This window comes from Amphiura filiformis, chromosome 17 (assembly GCF_039555335.1).
Source record: "Amphiura filiformis chromosome 17, Afil_fr2py, whole genome shotgun sequence".
NCBI lineage: Eukaryota > Metazoa > Echinodermata > Ophiuroidea > Amphilepidida > Amphiuridae > Amphiura > Amphiura filiformis.
In genome coordinates this window covers 38,420,153-38,443,155 of record NC_092644.1, presented here as the reverse complement: position 1 = coordinate 38,443,155, position 23,003 = coordinate 38,420,153, and the positions used below count along the sequence as shown (strand labels likewise).

Below are 23,003 nucleotides of genomic sequence, written 5' to 3'. Positions count from 1 at the left end.
GGGCAATCTAGTTGGATATCCCTATTAAGCGGCGGTTGTCAGCGATCTTTCGCGGTTTGTGATTTTAATTACCCTTATCAGGCCCTGCCCTCTATCGGGAGCTAATTTATAGTTTAAGCCTGTTGGATATCCATATTTCGTGGTGTGTGATTCTTTGTAGCCCTGCTGGGCTATCTAGTTGGATATCCAAATGTCGCGGTTTGTGGTTCTTTATAGCCCTGCGGTGAAATCTAGTTTGATATCAATATTCAGCGGCAGTTGTTGGCGATCTTTCGCGGTTTGTGATTTTAATTTGTGACAATTTATAATATTTATTGCAAATATAATTTCAGATTGAACTGTGAACAGAGCCAATGATAAATGTGTTTTAAATAACGAAGATGTCATGATAGTCAGGCATGTTGAAAGTAGGCCTAGGCCTAGGCCTAGGCCTAAATGAAAATAAAAAATCAGACATGTTTGTTTGATGAAAAAAAAATAATATCATAATAGCAATGGATGTTCGAGATGGTGTTATTCTTGATTTATGACAATACATTGGTTAATAAAACATTAAGAAAAAAAAGTGGTGGGAAGTTTCGAACCTGAGCAAAAATTCATAAGTGGATTAGAAGTCCAGGACCTTAACCGCTTCGCCACGGGGACGACCCGTCATAACGACGTGTGAAAGTGGAGTATTTATTAATATGAATGTATGCTGTGGTCCGGAAAGAATAAAAGAATTGCGAAAAACTTGATTTTTTGGCGAATGGGATCCAGAATTTGTATGTAGGGTATCCAGGAATATACTAGGGTATATTTGAAAGTGAATCTCAAAAGGTAGTGCGACAGTGACAGCCATGTATGGCTGTAGCAGTGACGAAAGATTGTGGATATCAGTATGATTAGCTATGATTTTCCACTAATTTTGGCTATGAAATACCGCGTGAAATAAAGCAAGAATGTTTATTTATTATCAAACAATCGGATTGACTGTATGATTGGTGTAACTTTTTGAATTAATGAGTTATTAAAATATTACACTTTGGATAGTAAATACGATTTAGCATGGTTTTAGATATATTTTGTACCCAGCGAAAATATCATAGAACAATAGCGTTTTGTTTCGTGTAAATATAGTCCCGCGGTGCATCTTCTTATTCTTCTTTATCAGTCGTTTTTTTTAAAACTTGCTGGTCATGCTACCGCGTGACTCTAATATTTAATGCGTTTTAGATGCAATTCGCGCTAAGATTATTCCCTCAGAGGCCTTCAAAGTTCAAGAAATTGCCACAAATTGTGTGAAAACAAGATTTCTTGGATTTTAAGCAATTTGGGCTTAAGGTGACAAAACGGTGCATGCCTTTTAAAGCTGCAAATCTTGGTTTTCTAGGGGGCGGGGGGTGATTGTTATAAAATCATTAACAGTAGACCCTTGCAATTATTAAACGTAATTTACTCTTATTTAAAACCGAATTTTATCAGAAAGACGGTCAAAAACTATCTAGAGAATTGGAATTCAATGCAAATTTAGAAGAATAAGCATGAATGGTCAAAATGTTGAAAATTTGCCTATTTTCGGAATCCACCATAGAACTTTGAAAGGCTAGTTCTCTTGATGTGAATGTCACAGAGCACTTAAATTTAAAGAGTTTTACTCAAAGCATTTTATATTTCAAGAAAAGATAAAAGAACTCAATTTTATGAACATCAAAAAACCCCTTGAAGGGAGCACACCACTAAATCAATGCGCCATTTGTGCAACCCTACTGAGTTCCGGTAAAATTCAGAAAGTTTTTGCGGTATTATGGGCTGCTCTTTGGACTAATAATCAGAAAGAGTAGCGAATTGTAGCTTAAATGAAAGTGTAAAGCCTGTGCATGAATTTGAATCACTAAAAAGTCGCATTTTATAATTATCGAGAAAATAGGTCCGCGTATTAAAAATGGGCAGAAACGGGTTTACAGTCATGAGAGCATGTCAAAAACAGTGAGGGCGCTGTTTAGCGGCTCCTACCGGGAAAACGAGGTGGAAGACTACCCATACATTGAAACATATGTTAAACTTTCATCGATTTGCAATCGACTGGTTATCATTAAAATTCTCAGAAAGCGCCGAAAAGGCCTCAAAACGAATAAATAAAACTGGTGTTTTTACACGTATTTCAATGGGACGATTATTTAGTGGTGTGCGCCCTTCGAAGGGCCTAGGAGTAAAACCGTGCTTTTCAGAGATTCAGCCCAAATTGAAATGGCTGTTGATTAAATTGCAGTTTTTTCGTTTTAAATAGATGGCTTACATGTTAGTGAATATATTTAATGCGTTTTAGATGCAATTCGCGCTAAGATTATTCCCTCAGAGGCCTTCAAAGTTCAAGAAATTGCCACAAATTGTGTGAAAACAAGATTTCTTGGATTTTAAGCAATTTGGGCTTAAGGTGACAAAACGGTGCATGCCTTTTAAAGCTGCAAATCTTGGTTTTCTAGGGGCGGGGGGGGTGATTGTTATAAAATCATTAACAGTAGACCCTTGCAATTATTAAACGTAATTTACTCTTATTTAAAACCGAATTTTATCAGAAAGACGGTCAAAAACTATCTAGAGAATTGGAATTCAATGCAAATTTAGAAGAATAAGCATGAATGGTCAAAATGTTGAAAATTTGCCTATTTTCGGAATCCACCATAGAACTTTGAAAGGCTAGTTCTCTTGATGTGAATGTCACAGAGCACTTAAATTTAAAGAGTTTTACTCAAAGCATTTTATATTTCAAGAAAAGATAAAAGAACTCAATTTTATGAACATCAAAAACCCTTGAAGGGAGCACACCACTAAATCAATGCGCCATTTGTGCAACCCTACTGAGTTCCGGTAAAATTCAGAAAGTTTTTGCGGTATTATGGGCTGCTCTTTGGACTAATAATCAGAAAGAGTAGCGAATTGTAGCTTAAATGAAAGTGTAAAGCCTGTGCATGAATTTGAATCACTAAAAAGTCGCATTTTATAATTATCGAGAAAATAGGTCCGCGTATTAAAAATGGGCAGAAACGGGTTTACAGTCATGAGAGCATGTCAAAAACAGTGAGGGCGCTGTTTAGCGGCTCCTACCGGGAAAACGAGGTGGAAGACTACCCATACATTGAAACATATGTTAAACTTTCATCGATTTGCAATCGACTGGTTATCATTAAAATTCTCAGAAAGCGCCGAAAAGGCCTCAAAACGAATAAATAAAACTGGTGTTTTTACACGTATTTCAATGGGACGATTATTTAGTGGTGTGCGCCCTTCGAAGGGCCTAGGAGTAAAACCGTGCTTTTCAGAGATTCAGCCCAAATTGAAATGGCTGTTGATTAAATTGCAGTTTTTTCGATTTAAATAGATGGCTTACATGTTAGTGAATATATTTAATGCGTTTTAGATGCAATTCGCGCTAAGATTATTCCCTCAGAGGCCTTCAAAGTTCAAGAAATTGCCACAAATTGTGTGAAAACAAGATTTCTTGGATTTTAAGCAATTTGGGCTTAAGGTGACAAAACGGTGCATGCCTTTTAAAGCTGCAAATCTTGGTTTTCTAGGGGGCGGGGGGTGATTGTTATAAAATCATTAACAGTAGACCCTTGCAATTATTAAACGTAATTTACTCTTATTTAAAACCGAATTTTATCAGAAAGACGGTCAAAAACTATCTAGAGAATTGGAATTCAATGCAAATTTAGAAGAATAAGCATGAATGGTCAAAATGTTGAAAATTTGCCTATTTTCGGAATCCACCATAGAACTTTGAAAGGCTAGTTCTCTTGATGTGAATGTCACAGAGCACTTAAATTTAAAGAGTTTTACTCAAAGCATTTTATATTTCAAGAAAAAGATAAAAGAACTCAATTTTATGAACATCAAAAACCCTTGAAGGGAGCACACCACTAAATCAATGCGCCATTTGTGCAACCCTACTGAGTTCCGGTAAAATTCAGAAAGTTTTTGCGGTATTATGGGCTGCTCTTTGGACTAATAATCAGAAAGAGTAGCGAATTGTAGCTTAAATGAAAGTGTAAAGCCTGTGCATGAATTTGAATCACTAAAAAAGTCGCATTTTATAATTATCGAGAAAATAGGTCCGCGTATTAAAAATGGGCAGAAACGGGTTTACAGTCATGAGAGCATGTCAAAAACAGTGAGGGCGCTGTTTAGCGGCTCCTACCGGGAAAACGAGGTGGAAGACTACCCATACATTGAAACATATGTTAAACTTTCATCGATTTGCAATCGACTGGTTATCATTAAAATTCTCAGAAAGCGCCGAAAAGGCCTCAAAACGAATAAATAAAACTGGTGTTTTTACACGTATTTCAATGGGACGATTATTTAGTGGTGTGCGCCCTTACACTCTACTCGGAGTTTTTATTTAGAAATTAAAACAGGAGAAGAGTACATCACTTCAACTGTCATTTGATAACTCACCGGTTTGACTTTGATATCTTTGAGTATGTCATTGACATGTTGTATCCCAGAAACGACGTCGGTATGTAGACGGTACGATCGTTCTAAATCTGCCGTTTGTTTCTCCCGGCGTGTTTGTTCCTTGCTCAGATGTTCTTGCATTGTTTCTAGCAGTTGTTGACCTCTTTATAAAGAAATAATATGCAACATGTTCCATGAAACGTTATTTTTTAGGAAATGTTTAGCGAACATTAGAAAAAGTTAGAGGACATCTCCCATTCACCCGTGTGTGGTGAATTGACTACGTAATAATCACACACTCAAGGGTATAGGCCAGTTGCACGTATCCACTCCTTTCGAAAACCGTATCCTACTAAACAAATGTATTTAGGCCAAAATATCACAATTTATATTGATTTAAAAATGTTATCTTCATATTACATGCAAAAAAAAAATTAAAATTAAAAATCCGACACAGGTACCTGTTGTAATTTCAAGCAAGCATGTGGATGACGGCGTGCTGCCAATCATACTACAGTTCATTCATAAAATATCAAACTCACTCGATAGTATCGACCATAAGGCATATTCTAGGTACCGTGCAATATTCTTAAATAATATATTGGTCATATTGCCCATATTTGGCATTTGGCAAATACACAAAACTTATACACAGAAATATATACGCTAGAAATTCCCACACACGGAAAACAGCTAGCTCCTCTTTTGATGTTTACTGAGGTATGGCGAGTGTGGCTTTCAGCACGTAAAATTGGGAAAGCTATTTAGCATAGGAAAGTGTTCCTATTACACTGTATGGAGCCAAGAAATTGGTTATTTGTGGAATTCCCCATTGCGTTATGCTCAAAATTGTCGCGGCTCCCCTTTTCTCACTCAAAATTGTACATTCCACGCTTTCCCTTCATTCCTGCATCTGTTTGAAAAATCGTATTTCCATTTGAATTCCCCTTTTTGATGCTTAAAAGTATCTAATAGTTAAAGCTATAAAAATGGAAATTCTGGTATTAACGCTGTCATTTTAAGACGATTTGCATGACATCTTCTTGTAAAACAAGATATATTGTAATTTCCTTTTTATCCTAATATTGATTCGTTTGGGTGCTCACAATTGACCTTTAGAACACACAATAATATATCTGAATGGAAATTCTGGTATTAAACCTGTCATTTGAAGCACTTTTCATGGCTTGATTTCTTCCTTTTCTCGTGTTTATGGTAATCTGACCTTTCAAACAATTGTAGGTAGTATAATCTCACGCCTAGGTAGTAAATCTCGCGCAAAAAGCTGGAGAATGAGTAAAATCTCACGCATCGTCATGAATAATTTGTTGCCATTTCAATTGTTATACCGTTCCGGTTGGTTTATTGCATACACTCTATACCCTCTCCATGGCTCATGATTTTTGCACACCCCCTTTTGCTAACTCCTATTGTGAAACTCCAGACTTGCTATGCAGGGCCCAATCACTGCTAATAATTGGATGCGTCAAACATGCGTGAAACAGGTTGAGTAAAAAAAAGTTCAATAGGGCAACGTGTGAACACGTTGATCTAGTCACCGTTTGTAAAAAAAGGAAGGGAATCGCAACCATGTCGCAGCTACCGTTTAAATTTTACGAGTCTTTGTCATTCACGCCACTTCAATTTGCGCTTTTCCTTTCGACCTTTAAAAAACCCGCCAAATAACTACAATGTTTCTTCCACTTAAACAAGACCAGGGCAATAACATTTTAAGTGCTCAGTCCGTCCCAATAGCAGTTGTTCCAAATCTACCTTAGCATAGACTGTGCTGATAGCCGGGGCTGATACTGATAGGGCCCTATTCAAAATTTTGACATCTCGTGGACAAACATTTAAATGTGTCATAAACACAGAACAATAAATGCTACTTACACAAGGTCACTAATGAATATATCATTTATATATGTTTCAAACCCTAAAAGGGTTCAACCCGGTTCTAAAATAAAGACAGATTCTTTGCCCTATTGCACTTTATTCACCCACCTTGTTTGTGGACATGGATATATGCTTAATAGCCCTCTTTTGAAGCGGATTTTCTCTTGATATAAAAATTAATAAACCTGACTTACTGTGACATTTTACTCTCTCCACTGTACTTCATCGCTTCATACTGTTGCTGCAACTGACGGCGCTGATCAAGCAACCACTTCCGTTGTTTCTCCACGGCAATCTTCTGTTTCTCCAACACGTTATACGTATTACCTTGATTCAGAAACCGCGATTCGATTTCCTGAAATGGGAAATGCCCAGAAATAATAGTTACTAGACCCCTGTTGGTTCCTGATTTGGATTGGGGGATATGCGGACACGATCTTAACGCACACGGTCGTGAGCTTTATATCTAGTCATTTAACTTCTATGTCACCATTTATTAATTTTTCTAACAAAACATTATATAATGTTCAATTCTTGACCTGGACAATACCAACAGCTATCACACTAATACACACATTATATTTTTTAGCAACTTTTAACATAGATTTTTGTTTCTATATCAAATTATTCATCTTTTTATGCTATAAACTGTACATTTGTGTGGAAATTGAGGGCGCTAATTACCTTTATTTTAAATTTAAATTATCCAAATACTAGTACATTAAATTTTCTGGAAAATTTCCTTGCCATTTGTAAGTCTTTTTTCTGATGTTCTAATACCATTATACAAGTGCCTACCCCTTGTAAAGATGCAAACAAGGTTTAAGATAAATAGCGCCATCATTGTTCAACTTTTATCAAAATTACACAGTTTTACATGCCATCAAACAACTGTACGAAAAAGACACAAAAAATATACTAATTCTATATTTATGAGAAAGGTTTTTAACACAAGTCTCCACATACATATATATGACAGCCAGTGACAAAATTTTAGTTGGAGTTATAAGGTCGAATAGGTCAAATGTCAAATTAAAAAAATGGTACGATTTCATCGGCACTGGTCTCAAATCACTCCCCTTAGCATAAGAAATCTCAAACATTTGACAATTTGACCATTGACTTTTTTATTCCTAGCAATGAGAGGAACAATTAGAGGTATATTGATAGAACGAATATTAATTTTTGGCCCTAATATATACCTTTGACCCCTCGTGGGGAGAATAGGGACACAGACAAAAATGGAACAGTTTTATCCTTTTAGGTGTAAGGATGCCAGAAAACGTTGGTTCCACTGATGTAGGAAAGGTAGATGCTAACTCAAAAATCACCCCATAGCGCCATGCACTAACCCCATAAAATCGTCTCATGAAAGGCACATCTTCTATCCAAAAATTATTCAACACCATCTCCCGACACAGCCAATAATTAATTATTTGACATCGTCTCCCGACACACCCTAATTATTAATCAGTAATCATTAATCCCGACACACCCCCAATTAATTTAGTCGTGCGGTAATATGCAGACACCTTTCACACAAGGCTTGGCAGTTCGTGAAAAAAATACAAGGCTGATTCAGTGATTTCGTCCAGGGATTTCGTCGTCCGGATGATCTTTGGCACCTATTATATAAGTGTCATAGATGTGCTAGCATAGCCTGCTAGTGGTTACGCCGAAAGCCATGTATTAAAGACCAAATTAAATATTTTGAATGGGGCTTCCACTTTGTTAATTAATACTGCTCTTTTCCTCGTTTTTGCACAATTATTCATCTCAAAAATGACCTATCCTTCACTCTTAGGTTCATTATACACAATTGTTTTTACACTGAATAGTCCTTTAATGTCAAGTTCGTATTATGTAAGCCAGGATATGTGATGTAAGCTATCTTTCATTTGATATAACACCGTATGCAATGACGTCACAACACATCATATCAATATCTAGGAAAAAGCACGAAATGAAAATGCACCCTCATGAATTGATTAAAATTATTACTAATACTTACATTAATATCGGAGACACCTGTGGCATCTTTGATTCGTCTGAATGCTTCTTCGTATGTGGTTACTTTAATCCATATCTCTTCGTCAATAAGTGCTTGACGTTCTCTGTCTGTGCAAACAAAAAGAATCAATCAAATGAAAAAACAAGAAAATAAGAAAACAATCGGTGCACCACACGAGAGGCGGGATCCGCATTACAAATTTTCAGAGCCAACAGATCCTTAGATTTAGCAGATAGGCGTGGTCTGTTTGTTTTCTGTTGACATGGGGCAGTCTTCAGTGAACGGCTCTTTTTGAGCCACCAAAACCTTTAAAAATTAGCAGATAGGCGAGATCTGCTTGTTCTCTGTTGACAGTGGGCAGTCGGCAGTGAACGGCTCTTTTCAGAGCCATCAGTAGCCAAGGGGCGGCATACATGTCTCATTCTTAGGCATTTTGTCCTGAAGAAGTCAGAGCTATTCCTGACGAAAGCTTAACAGTTCTAAACTTGTGCGACGTCGAACCCGCTAAAAAACCCACTAATAATATTGTAATGACATCACATTTGAAACAATCACCTTTTTCACGGCTGAGTAAACGTCTTGTGAATGTAGTGGGTTCTCAAACAGAATGTGCCAACGTTACTATTATTCTGTGCAGCAAGCTGCAATCACATTTGCATTGACAAGTACTTAATGGTAGTAACTTTCTGTGCGTGGCACAACTAATCCGAAATATCGGTATTTATTGGTAAATAGCACCATACTCAGAAATACTTAAGAATTTTCACGTTGAAAGCTGAATTGAAAAATGTGTGCTAAATTAGGTCTACATTAATTTTAATTCGTACTTGTAACAAAGGACTTAATGGGAATCACATCCAACGAGTTTCACGACAGTCCAACAATCTATATTCAGACGACCATTAGAATGTTTGCTGCTCAAGGGTGATCATATCAACCAAGTTTAATACGAATCCAACTATCTATTATCAGTAACTGTTAACCTTGATATTATGACCTTGATGGTCTTGACGCTTAATGGTGATTACATGCACCACATTTTGTGACAATCCGACAAACAATGCAGTTGACATCAAATGACCTTGACAAGACTTTGAACATTTGATAAAGCCAAACCTTTTGATAATGCTTTCTTATAATAAAATCCGTTTCTAAGTATAATACAAAAAATGTGACAAATTTAGGGAACTTAGGCCATTTGGAATTTCATTGCCATTTGGTTGATACGGGAAAAACAATTGTTAACTCAAAAGAAAATATCCTATTTTCGTCAACGTTTAACCAATTTGAATATCTTGGGTGTCAATCTGGACTGAAAACAGATTTTACTGATTACAGCAAATTTCATCCATGAACAAAATACCTATCCAACACATTTCATATCTGCCTAAATTCTTCAAGTAGAATAAACAACCTCATCTTTTTTCTGAAAATAGACACATTTTGAAGGTCATCACAAGAAAGTCATACATTCAAAATAAAGCAAATTCCTATTGCCAACTTGGTGAAATCAAAGATATTGAAAATGTGAACTCGTAGCCCAATCTCGTACATCATACGTAGCACCAAGTTTTGGCTTCGAAATATTGCAAAACAATATTGGTCTTTTAAATATTAGACGCAAAACTCCAAATCTAGTGCAAACAATAATGGTATAACAATAAGATTTATACAATTGCATTTTGACTTCTCACGAAAAAACTAAAAGAGTTATGGCACAAATGTTATATGCAATACAATCAGTAAAATTATTTGATATCAAAAGGACATTCCTCGTATTCAGAATGCAATTTGGTGTGTCTGATGTGTGCTCTCAGGTCCTACAAAACATACTGTACAAGGAGAATCTATCGAAATGTCGAAATTGAACTCTTTACATTGTGTTATTACAACAAATACAATAATATGAAGATAAACTAAAACCTATTTCCAGTATACTTTCCAGTGACTTTTGACGACTTTGAGTGGCAATTTAAAATCGCGAGTGTCAGGTCGCTCTATGAAAAATTGCACAATTTATCACACTGACTCAATCATCACAGTTCCGGAGATGAATAAGCAAGATTATAATTATGATGGTATCAAGATTCAATAAAGGTCATCTACACTTTATCTGGAATTTAGAGGAAGGAAATCTAGAAAGACATCCAGACACAAGAATGATATCATCTTGTCTTGTCTGTGACAAGGCTTTTGCCATATAAACATAATGGACTTGTTCACACGATAAATACAACACGCGGTATACTGATCACCAAGTTTTAATAGTGCTGCAAAATGGCGCATTTATCGGAAAAGCACAGAAATTGCATGATGTAGCTCTTGGCATGCTTTGTAAATTTGGAGAAAGGGTCAAAAATAATTTCTTTCCAAAATGCCGGTAAAATGTTTTCAAAGTTATACGTAGGGTGTACATTCAAATATTGCTTACATCTTGTAGCATTGCTGATTGTGCGTATGCGATGACTGCGGGTTGCATTTGGTTTGCGCGCGTCTTACATGATATTTCAATATTTCCATGTTTTACCGTCGCAGTTTTTCTGGCAGTTGATGGGGAAGAAGGGCCCGAGAGATAGATGAAAGTGGGGAAGGGAGAGAGGAATAGGGAGGCTAAACAGTAAAACAGATGGAGGCGAGTGGGACAACGAAGAAGAACATTATTAAGACACATCTTCAAAAAGTGATGTGGTAGACTTTTCGCAATAAAATCTGTGGTGTGATGTAGTGAAAACTACATAATTCCAATGTAAATCATAATAGGCCTGTGCGATTTAATAATGTTAGCAGTCACCTCACTTTTTCGACCTTAGTAATTAAAATCCAAAAACTACTACAAACAGCCTACCTACATTATAAATCCAATCATATTTCATTAACACTCACATAATATACTAAGTAATACAAAAGTCAAAGTCTGTTGTAAATCTCAGTCCAACGTCATCGCTATATCATCATTTACGAATCGCGAAAAACGGGTGACCGTATAGTAAACAACAAACACATTACTTGAGAAGCCCCAGGCATTGGAAAGTCAGTGTGCACTATTTACTTTTGCCTGCATATAAACTAGTCGCAGCTTGCTGATGGGTTTTCAGGCTTGAAACACAACGGTATTTTAATATATTTATAGATTTGACTCAACCGTTTGAGTGTTTTTATCGGTCACCTTGCTGGTAAAAATCGAATGCCCGGATCTAATGTCGGGAATAGATACTTTCTGCTGATATGCGAAGGTCAGGAAGCATGCGACTTTTAGAAATGCAAACATTGCAACCGTAGTCCAAACATGAACACGATTTTATACAGGAAAACATTTACATTGAATAAATAAGAAATCTACTTCGATTTGTGGCTATAATAAGTACATAAAAAACCCATTTAATATACATTTGATTACGACGTGACTTGTAAACATAATGCATGCACACCATCGTATCTCATATAAACAATTATTTAGAGGTTAATAACTGCGCATCGGTTATTTGGAGGGCATTGTGAAAAATCTAAACATTTTGCCTTTGGAACCGAGGAATATCCCGAGGGGCGCAGCCCCGAGGGATATTCCGAGGTCCAAAGCAAAATGTTTAGATTTTCACAATGCCCGATATATAACCTCATTCATAACCGTCACTTTGATCTTTTAACTTTACAAAATAACACAACATTTTCCTCAAAGTTTGTAAAAATAAACAAATTTTTACATCTTCCCTTTCCCAAAATCGATCAGGCTAAAACAAAACGACCAATAACAAAAGTGCGTATCAGAATCTGTGCAAATATGGTAGCGCGCAATCCAAATACGGCAGCCAGCGCGCGCGCAGTTCGTTGGACGCACAATACGTCGCACACAATTGACTTCTGCGTGCGCCGTATTGTGCGTCCAACGAACTGCGCGCGCGCTGGCTGCCGTATTTGGATTGCGCGCTACCATATTTGCACAGATTCTGATACGCACTTTTGTTATTGGTCGTTTTGTTTTAGCCTGATCGATTTTGGGAAAGGGAAGATGTAAAATTGTTTATTTTACAAACTTTCGAGGAAAATGTTGTGTTATTTTGTAAAGTTAAAAGATCAAAGTGACGGTTATGAATGAGGTTAATAACTTTGCATCGGTTATATGTCGGACATTGTGAAAAATCTAAACATTTTGCTTTGGACCTCGGAATATCCCTCGGGGCTGCGCCCCTCGGGATATTCCTCGGTTCCAAAGGCAAAATGTTTAGATTTTTCACAATGCCCTCCAAATAACCGATGCGCAGTTATTAACCTCTAATTCATAACCTCATTAATAAACGCGATGCGTGCGATCCAATCATATTTTATTATTTGCGAAAACGCGAACGCAAATCGAGGTCATTAATATCTCACAATTGACCGCAAAATGCGTAATTGTTCCAATGTCGCACACAATTGACTTCTGCGTGCGCGGTATTGTGCGTCCAACAAACTGCGCGCGCGCTGGCTGCCGTATTTGGATTGCGCGCTACCATATTTGCACAGATTGTGATACGCACTTTTGTTATTGGTCGTTCTGTTTTAGCCTGATCGATTTTTGGCAAGGGAAGATGTAAAAATCATCTATTTTATAAACTTTTGAGCAAAATTTTGTGTTATTTTGTAAGGTGAAGAGATTAAAGTGACGGTTATGAATGAGGTTAATAACTTTGCATCGGTAATATGTCGGGCATTGCTCGGGGCTACGCCCCTCGGATATTCCTCGGTTCCAAAGGCAAAATGTTTAGATTTTTCACAATGCCCTCCAAACAGTCGGAGGGCCATCGTGCGCGTCATCCGTTAAAGGTCAAATTATTAACGTACGCGACCTTTGCAAAAATGACCGTCGCACTCTTGGGTATGCTTTTTTACCTTTCCCGCGGAAAGTTTCGATTTTAAATGTATCGTATTATGTGTAGCCAATCATCTTGGGCAATTTACAAATAAGCTTGTATTGAAAATATCTTCACAATTCTCTACTTGATTCCCATTTTGTCTACTTTTGTTGTTAGAATTCGTGATTTTTGCGTTTGCTTTATCTTCATATTTATTTTCTAACCCGGATATTTTCTGTCTTAACGCTTTAATCATTCTTATTTTTAGCCAGACAAGTAATTTCAACCTTTATCTATCGATCAGTTTTTTTTTTTTTATTGAACTTAAAAATTTAAGTTGTTATAATGGTTTAAATTGGTTACCCAGATTCGGCCCTTGCAGGAAAATTAAGTAAACAACTTCATAACAATACCGCGTGACTTGACACCATGAACGAGTACACGCGCGCGACTTTGTTGCGCCCAAGCGCGCCATTCATCTGCGTTCAGTGAAATACGCGCGCGTAGTTTAACACTGCTCGCATGAACTTTCTCAATGTTGTTGTCGCATGGCCTACTGAATACTGGTATCTTTCCGTCTTGTAAAATACCCTTTTTTCATCCCGCAGGTTTTGTCTTAACCAACCAAAAATCTAGATTTTTTAGTATGAGGATAATAAGCCATGTTTCTAATCATATGCAAATGCCTGATTTATGAACTCGCACCAGTTTTAAAATATAGTAGTTTTTGTTACTCTTTTATCTCAATTCATGACAAAAATTTGTGTTTATGTGCCCATATCATATTCCTTGCAAAGCTACGGTATTTTTTGTGAACATATATGGAATGTTGAAAGCCTTTCTTATAGTTATTTATCAAATATATAGCTCTTAGGAGTTGTAGAGAGAATTTTGGAAGCTTTTAAAACTGCAACCCAGACCAAGCAAATTTGAATTTTCGTTGTGTGCGTATTCATAGCGTACAGTTTTATAGTAGCGCGTCAAAGTTGAATGGCCCTCCAACTGCAAATAACCGATGCGCAGTTATTAACCTCTAAAAAATGTCAATTTTAACCAAAAATATCTTAAATAAAAAATATGGTGTGTTCAATGTGCAACTATTATCTGTTTTTATGAGACAGGTGTCCTGTTCATATAAATGCTGTATTGATTACTTGTTAATTTTCTCACATGCATTTAAAAACTCCTCTGACATTGAATGGATTGGTCCGGTGGCCGTAGCGAACATTACTTGTTCGAGTAGAAGTGGCATTTAAGACAGAAACATCACCATATGTATGCAAATTAAGGTCGGGGGATAGGGGTTAGAGTTTAGGGTCAGGGTTAGGGTTAGGCCGGGGGTTAGCGGTTAGGTTTGTAGGTTGTTTGTCTTAAATGCCACATTTATACCCTTGTTGGGCTGGTAGGTGGGTGGTTTAATTTTTTTTCTTTATCTCTTTCACTTTTCTACCACATTTTTCCATTCACTTCTTTCCTCATTCTTACCCTGACCTCTTACCTGATAATGCGTCGTCAATTTGCAAAGTTGCTCGAGCTCGTTTCTCAATTTTCTCCGCCATTTCTTTCTGTTTTTCCGCTTGTTTCTTCATCCGCGTGAGATTACGCTCACGTGATCGTTTCTCAAAGATCATACTTTGCTCCAACTGGCCTAGTTCAGCCTGCGAGGTGTCAAGGCAATAAGATAGCAAAAGTCAGGGATAAACAGACTACTTCGCGTCTCACAATCACGGCCCGTAATTTGTTAGTTGCGCGTATTAAGGCAAAAAGCAGCTTTTTATGGCGGTGTCGCGGGTGTTTTAAGGAAAAACAGTTTTTTGTTACTAAGATCTAAGTTTTGAGACGGTTTGCATGTTTGAAAGTGCAAAACTAACCATAGGGCACCCTCTGATCAGCTGCGTTCAGAAATTTCAATCATCAGAACAAATCGTGAATAACCCGTATCCAAGTTGATAGACAGATGACGTCAGACGTGAATTAACTTGTTTATCCCCGGCTCCAATTATAAATTAGTAGTAACTTTCAATTAATTAATGGCTAATGAAACATGAATGGTTATTGTCAACGTTAATGAGTTCCAAATTGTAGTTATTTTTAAACACGTTTTGTATAAAGACTCATTTATCTGGGGTTTCATTAAAATTATATTATTATTTAAAGCAAACCAGCGCATAAACAAGTTATCTGTGACGTTTTTTTCCCACGCACAATGTATTCATCGTGTTTCTTATATTTCTACTAGTTTTCAGTAAATTTATCTCTCACAACCAGCATTTTAATTACTTGCAGGCTTAAGGGCTCGGATAGCTACGTTTGCACAGTATTTTGTTGGACCTGAGAGCACATCAGACATATCGAATTGCATTCTGAATACGAGGAATGTCCTTCTGATATCACATAACTTTGATTTTATGAAATTCGCGATACATGCATGCATTTTTGGCATGTTTTCTGACAATCGAATCGCAAAAATCAGAGACAATCGAGTCACACAAAAATCAGAGATTTGGAACAAGTCGAACATTCAAAATTCTGATATATGCTCTATGCCGAAATTTTGCTCTAATTTTCACTTTTGTGTGTTATTTTAATTAAATGATTGGTTATCAAAATGAAACATGTCTTTTCCAAAAATTAGAATGAATAAATTGAAATTAAACTTCGTACAAGTCTTTAGACTTGATTGTCACAGCATTTTTTTTGGCCCTTAATACATAAATGTGGCCAATAACGAAATTTTTATTGCCAGTTAGTACTAAATGAATAATTAGAATTGAGCTGTCAGCTGTGTTTCATTTGGCAGAAGTTGATACGGTAATATTTTTAATCTAAAAATAACAGCCTGGAATACAGTTGTTTGCTGGCGCTCTGGATTCTGGATTGGTGTTCGTTTGTGGAATGATACGGGTTCGATTCCAATCCCCTAAGTATTATTCGCCAACGTTATAGGTAACACTCATCACAGCAGTCCTTCAATAGCCTTCTGACATAATTATGTTTACCCTTATATTTTTTACCTTTGCAATGTCTCTCTTTTCGTGCGCATCTTTGTTGATTTCTTTCAACTCTGCCAGCTCGTGTCTCTGTTCCTCCAGAGAACGTTCCAGCGCTTTCAACTTTTTCGGAAGACTCAGGCGTTCCTAAAATTAATGATTAGTTAATTTGAGAATATACGATTAGCCGAGGAAAAAAGAACGATGTGCGAACCCAATTGTTATCGAGTTTCCCGGAATTCTGAGCCCAGGGGTCTCAATAATTTTGTAGATACTTCTGCACACCACGAATAAAGTTCACTGAAAAGCTAAAATAAAGCCCAAATTTGTTTCCTGTATGTGGTTTAAAAATCTAAATGCAATATGAAGTTTTTGTTAAATTATTTTCCAGAATCAGGATGTAGGTATCATTATACTTCAAATCACTTATTTCTCGTCAAATTGGTGCAGAGTAGGTTAGATATGAAAATGGAAAGTTAGAACAAATTACAATATACACTTGATCCGTGAACTACCGTATGTCTTTTTTTTTTAAAGACGTCTTGACTAAAAAATAAGAGAAAAAATTGTTGCGGAATGATTGGATATTTACATCTTCCATGCAGTTTACGATATCCTCATAGGTACTTTGAATCTTCAGTGCTGTGTCGTATTTGATCTTGGCTTTGTCCATGTTATTTTCAATCATTCGTATCGTCTGTAACATTAAGAAACAAAATGGCTAAACGTTAGTGGGTAATAGAAGCAGACATGACATTAATACTATACGTATCCCACTATTAAAACAATACACGAAATCTGGGACTTGCTAGTTCGATTAGAAAAGGTTTGTTGGTCCGAAAGTTACATATGGACAAGGTTTCTATACAAAAACGATTCTCTTATAAACCATCTACGCACAGTTTCCACCTCGATACACCTGAGCACACATTTTCGTCCAAGAGCTTCCAAGTAGAGAACAGCAAGCAGTGAATTGTCTGCACCACAGTCTTTGATTACACTACACGGTTGAGTGCATAGCATCCTATGAGCTGTGGAGCTTGTAGCTGGAAAATGGGCATCTGTAATAATTATTGTTCTCTTCATCCAATCAGATTTTTTTTATATCAAACGAAAGCTAACACTTCCCCTAAAACACTTTTCGTCACTTGGTCAACAGATAACGCAATTCAATGTTATGGCAAGGCGAATGTGGTAAATCTGTTGAAAACTACCTATCCAAACATATTTTAGATTTTTTTGAAATTCGCAAAGTAATACACATTTTATGGCAAATGATAAAAAATTGATATTTTAGATATTTAACAGTATTTGAAGTAAACTTTATAAGTCTGATGATTTATACTTAAAGTATATGTAGGTGGGATGATCCCAAAACGCCAAAAAAATTAGGTCTTTTGGGGGAAAAAATCCATATCTTTAATATATGAAAAGTCGAAATTTTCAATTGATCGTCGGCTTTTCCTCCCAGCTACATACACTTTAGGAATATGTCATTAGATTTATAAAATATACTTCGAGGACTGTTACCGGTATATATCAAAAAATTGAAATATAGGCCCTATCAAATTTTAATTAATTTGTCATAAAATTTGTATTATATCGTGAATTTTAAAAAATGAAAATTATTTGATATCAGAAAGACATTCTTCGTATTCAGAATGCAATTCGATATGTCTGATGTGCTCTCATGTCCCACAAAAAAATACTGTCGAAACACTCTAAACGCTCATTCCAGATCCCTTAAGGAAAACATTTTAGTCTTTATCCTGTATGAAATTACGTAAACAAAGCAATAAATAAAATTCACTAAAACTATCAAGTTAATCTATAAACGGAGATACAATGCATTTATGTAAGATTTTCGTTTTTCCCTATACTAATTCACCTTCACAGAGATGCATGTATGTAGGCCTACCAGGAGTGCTTAAGGATGGAGACAACAGAAATATTAACCAAAAACATATTCTTGTTTATATCATGATATCAATAATTGTTGTATCTCAATACTATCGCAACTTCAGCTGTGTAACTTACCTAACATGCCTAAAGAGCGGCTATTTTAATTTTAGAAAACACACACTCACACAGAACACTGATGACCATAAACAGTGGAAATCTCTCCGGGAAATCTCTCTACTGTCTATCTATGGTATATATGATATGACGTGATTAAGCAAAAGACACCGTTTCTCCATGGTTTATCTCTGGTATTGAGTAAAGTTGCAGAATATATATATAAAGGATGTTATGATTTATCATCAATGCTGCCTTAAAGATAACTTTTTAACAACACTGATAACTGAATGATATATGATGTGATTAAGTATAAGACACCGTTTGTCGGTGATATTGACTTTAAAGTAGGCCACAGAATGTATAAAAGATATTATGATTTATTATTACTGTCGCTCGCCTTAAATTATTACCTTTTAACAACACTGAACACTGACTGGTATGATTAAGCACAACACACCGTTTGCCGCTGGCATTGACGTTAAAAGTGTCTATGCATAACAATGATATGATCAATGAAAAAATCTTTTTAAAAAATCAGAATCTTTCTCACGTTGCTCTCACTGACATCAGTGCAGTAACTCTCAAACGGCTTGGCGTAATCAGTCTGCCTCAGACATTTTTTGGGGTATTCTCTATGCATAGTGCAGTTATGCTGCACAACAAACATGATTCGACCTTTGCAGTACTTAAACCTGGTTAACAGGAAATTACTCCAGCAAAATCAATCGATAAAGTCTAGCCCATCCTCCACATTGAATGGTGGATTGCACTTATGCCCAAATGTGGCACTTGCCAATCAATAATCAGCCACTTGAAATCCCCTGACTCGCTCTAATGACCAAAGTTATATGGACAGATATGGTCGCGTCGCAACCGACCGATACTAAAATTGTGCGGTTAATGGGAGTATGAAGGGAGGGTAGGCCTACATGCCCCGGGCAAATTTGTGAAAATCATGTCAATCCATGGACTGTAGAAAATGGTCAATCCCACCTACTCAGCCATTTTTACCTCTCAGCCTCAGCCGGTTTATGATTTGATGATTTAGTTTTAGACGGTAAGAAATTAAATGTTCACCATGCATATTCGTTTTTCGTTAAATTCTCAAAAGAACATTTACCTGCATGTCATACTTGGCAAACTTTGCATCTCCTTTGACGGCAATCATATCCATCCGTTCTAGGATCCTCTCCATTTGTTTAATCCTATCAAGCTTTTGCTCCTTCTGATAACGGACTGCATTAAGTTGCTTGGCCTTTTCGCGCGCTTTCTGATCCATTTCAGCAATAGCGATCTGTTGGCGGGAAAATATCAAGTAACTAATATACAAATATTGACTGCTATGAGGGGCACAGTTAAAATTATAGGCCCGAGGTGATGTCAAAACCATGACTATGCCCGAAGCGAAGCTGAGGGCATAGTCATGGTTTTGAACAATCGAATTCATTTAAAATTCATATCATGATATAGCACACATACATTACAGTTTAACAAATCTCAAAGTATAATAAATAAATTAATATTATTATCAACGTATTACCATTATAACATTTACTAATTTGTTTTTCTGAATAGGCCCCTACCCCTGGCCTCTATAGTACCATGATAATTCCCTTAACATTTCCATGCGGGTATCAAAGTTGATGAATTAAAACCCTTTTGGCAGTGTTTTGACATATTCTAGTAGGGCCTAGTACCCATAGCGTGTAAACAAAATTGGGGTCAAAGGTCATTAAAGGGGCATTTCTGGCATATAACCAAATACCTTCAAAATGCTTCTTTTGCCACGTATTACATAGCACAATGACGTCACGTGCACATAATAGATAAAAAAAGGAATTACACCATAGAAAGAATTATCAATGAATAATAGGCCCTACTATAGGACGCCCACAGTATATTTGTAGTCTTGCGGTTTTTTATACTTTCAGTCATAGGCCTACTTGCATAAAACGAGCACGGTAAAACTCGCGTCTTAGCAATATTGTCATGCAATTAGTGAATGAATGTCGTCAATACTCAACATAAACAATAAATAAGAACCATCTTTTTCAGGTATGATGTGCCTTGCCTTGCCTAGCATATGTTATGCTTGTGTAAGCTATCTCCAAAAGTATTATCTCAATGCAAAACGTCCATGCCAATTTGAGGCCGCGGTTTGAGACACGTATTTGTGTCTTCTGGTCAGACATAATACCAAAATATCCATGTACGCAATTAACTACGCATGGTGTCGCAAAAAATGCATTTTGACCTATTTTGGTCAATTTACGCAAAAACAAGGTCCGGTAGGCCTACCCCCAATTTTTTTTGCGCGATTTACAGAGCTTTTTATTTTTCATAACATATATAAAATTAAAACAATTTTATCGATACAATTTTTTTCTACAATGCAAAAGGTTGTCTATTTTGAGAAAATTGCTGATTTTGCCATTGAAGTGTACAGAGATTTTTGAAAATGTACACCTCTTTTAAAACGGCTGTAGCTCAAAAGTGAGGTCCGGCACCCCCTGTTTTTTTTACTGATTTATTATCTACACATGTTAATGTACAAAATATGTCAATTTAAAAAATTTGATCGAATGGTTTAGTTACGACGGTAAACCCTTAAACACATTTTATAAGTGAGTTGGTTTTTTTTTTCTCGTTTCACTTGTAACAACTTGTTGTCTTGTCCTATAATTGTTCGAGAACTTACCGACGCTGTTTTTCGTTGAAGTGCTAACTGCTCCTCCTTGTCGTTAGATAAGGCTTTAGTAATTACACGCTCGTCACCCTGAAAATTGACGAATATCGACAACAACAAAGAAATAAAGAGGGGGAGAGAGTGAAGAGAAGAGTCAACCGCAGAAACAAAACAAAATCATACAGTATGGATGTGCATGTGAACTTTCCCCTTTTTTGGTTGAACTTTCCCCATAGTTATCAGGCAAGAGTTCATTATGTAACAAAATATCCAATGCGTTTTTGATTACCGTTTCTTCTGAGAAATGTTGATATTAGTGTTAACTAGATTTCGCGGTTCTCGGGTCTGGCGCTTCTCGTGATAGGCCTATTTCTAATTACCCAAACCCGTTACCCATATACCTGCCCTGACCTTTTAAACTACTATGAAATGCGTCTCTCAATGATCAAGACCCAACTTGACACAACTTAATCAACTCTGTTTGTTTTATAGGTGTGATGCTTACTTCGGTAGTTCGGTAGGCCTACCCATAATCTGGAAACCCATTATTCACCCCTTCCAAGCCCTGCCCTGTTACCACATTTGACCGAAATTAGTATCTGGACGTGGATATAGACCGTTATTAAAGTATTGAAATCAATCGCGAGAAACGTGAACGCAAAAACGGTTATAGGCCTTACCACAACGGATAATTTGTATGTTAACCATTCTGGAGGATTCCGGAAATAGTCATGTTCTGCTGAAATAGGCCTGTATGCACGTGTTTGGTGTGTGCACGTGTTCGGTATTGAAATATGTGTTGAAAATATGGCCTATAATGTTGAAAATAAGGCCTATAATTATTGGTCCGATAAGATGCACCTGTTAAAGTCTTATTCAGATTTCATTTGACAGCTTAACCATCGCGTATACGCGCGCGACGTCAAGCGTGTGCATTGGACCTTGTGCAAATAATACGCGCTGGACGGCTAGTAGTACGCTTAATTTGTAAAAGGGAATCTGAATAACACTTTAGTCACACTGTAATGCTTTTCCGATGCGCGCACTGTACTCCGCGCACACTCCCGTTGATGCTCCGCGATAGCGCACCGAGAGCACGCGATAGTCCACCGCGTGAACGCAAACAGCGCGGACGCGAACGCGATAGCGCGCGGACGGACGGACGGACGGACGGACACGCCGTTATTAGTATTAAGATTATATCTGGTCAGATGCAAATAAAATAATGATAATTTGCTGGGTGTGGTGAGTATAATAGTATTAATCAATAATTGATATTAGCAGTAAACAAGACGTGAGCATTGAAACAATGCCTGAAAGCAGCAGAATATGTGAGCATTGATAAAATACAGACTTGACATTTAATATGGAATATTTTTTCTCAAAATTCCAAGACAGGTCTGGAAGGGGTTTGCATAAACGCACGGGTTAAATATTAATTGGGGTGTGTCAGGAGATGGTGTAAAATAATTATTTGATAGAAAATGTGCTTTCCATGAGTTTACATTATGGTGCTCATATTATAGCGAATTTACTTAAAATGTCGGATTTAGGCAAGCTGAATTTGAGCTTTGTGGGGGACACAATTTCGGACGTTATGCAACATTATTCTGTTGTTATCAAATTTATAGGGGTTTGAGGTGATGTATCTTAAACTTCGTGAGCAATTGGCATTCATCACACCTGAAATACACTTGGAATGTACCAATTTCTTTAACAAGGGAGGGGCTTAAAAATAGGGCTTTTAAAAATGTTACGTACTCAGAAAGTTTGAATGGCCCCTCTGGGGTTAAATGTTATAAACTTACGGTACAAAAACAACTGCGCGGATACCTGATTGTCCAATGAACTCACGCTGTTTCTTTTTGTACCGTAAATTTATAACATTTGACCCCAGGGGACCAATCATACCTTCCGAGTGCGTACCACTTTTAAGAGCCATATTTTTTAAAGCTCCTCCCACTTTCCAAACTGATGGATTACAAGTGCAATTCAGTTCTGACGAACAATATTGGCATTTAGGTTCAGTAAATATCGCCTCAAACCTCAATAAACTTGATAATATCAGAATAATGTTGCTCAAATTCAGAAATTTTACAAACAAAAAAATCAAATTCAGTCTCCTTAAATCC

General features: G+C 36.7%; 1 protein-coding gene across 1 annotated transcript in view; it reads right to left on the bottom strand.

The window, feature by feature from the left end:
• The window catches only part of LOC140138428 (outer dynein arm-docking complex subunit 3-like), an 89,356-nt gene that overhangs the window by 41,734 nt on the left and 24,619 nt on the right, over positions 1 to 23,003 (bottom strand). The window contains exons 3-10 of the mRNA XM_072160321.1: positions 20,884 to 20,961; positions 19,306 to 19,479; positions 16,759 to 16,863; positions 16,191 to 16,313; positions 14,675 to 14,834; positions 8,348 to 8,454; positions 6,531 to 6,691; positions 4,441 to 4,603 (exon numbers count right to left, since the gene is read on the bottom strand). Of these exons, the coding sequence (XP_072016422.1) occupies positions 4,441 to 4,603; positions 6,531 to 6,691; positions 8,348 to 8,454; positions 14,675 to 14,834; positions 16,191 to 16,313; positions 16,759 to 16,863; positions 19,306 to 19,479; positions 20,884 to 20,961 (1,071 nt within the window). The remainder of the gene's footprint in view (positions 1 to 4,440; positions 4,604 to 6,530; positions 6,692 to 8,347; positions 8,455 to 14,674; positions 14,835 to 16,190; positions 16,314 to 16,758; positions 16,864 to 19,305; positions 19,480 to 20,883; positions 20,962 to 23,003) is intronic.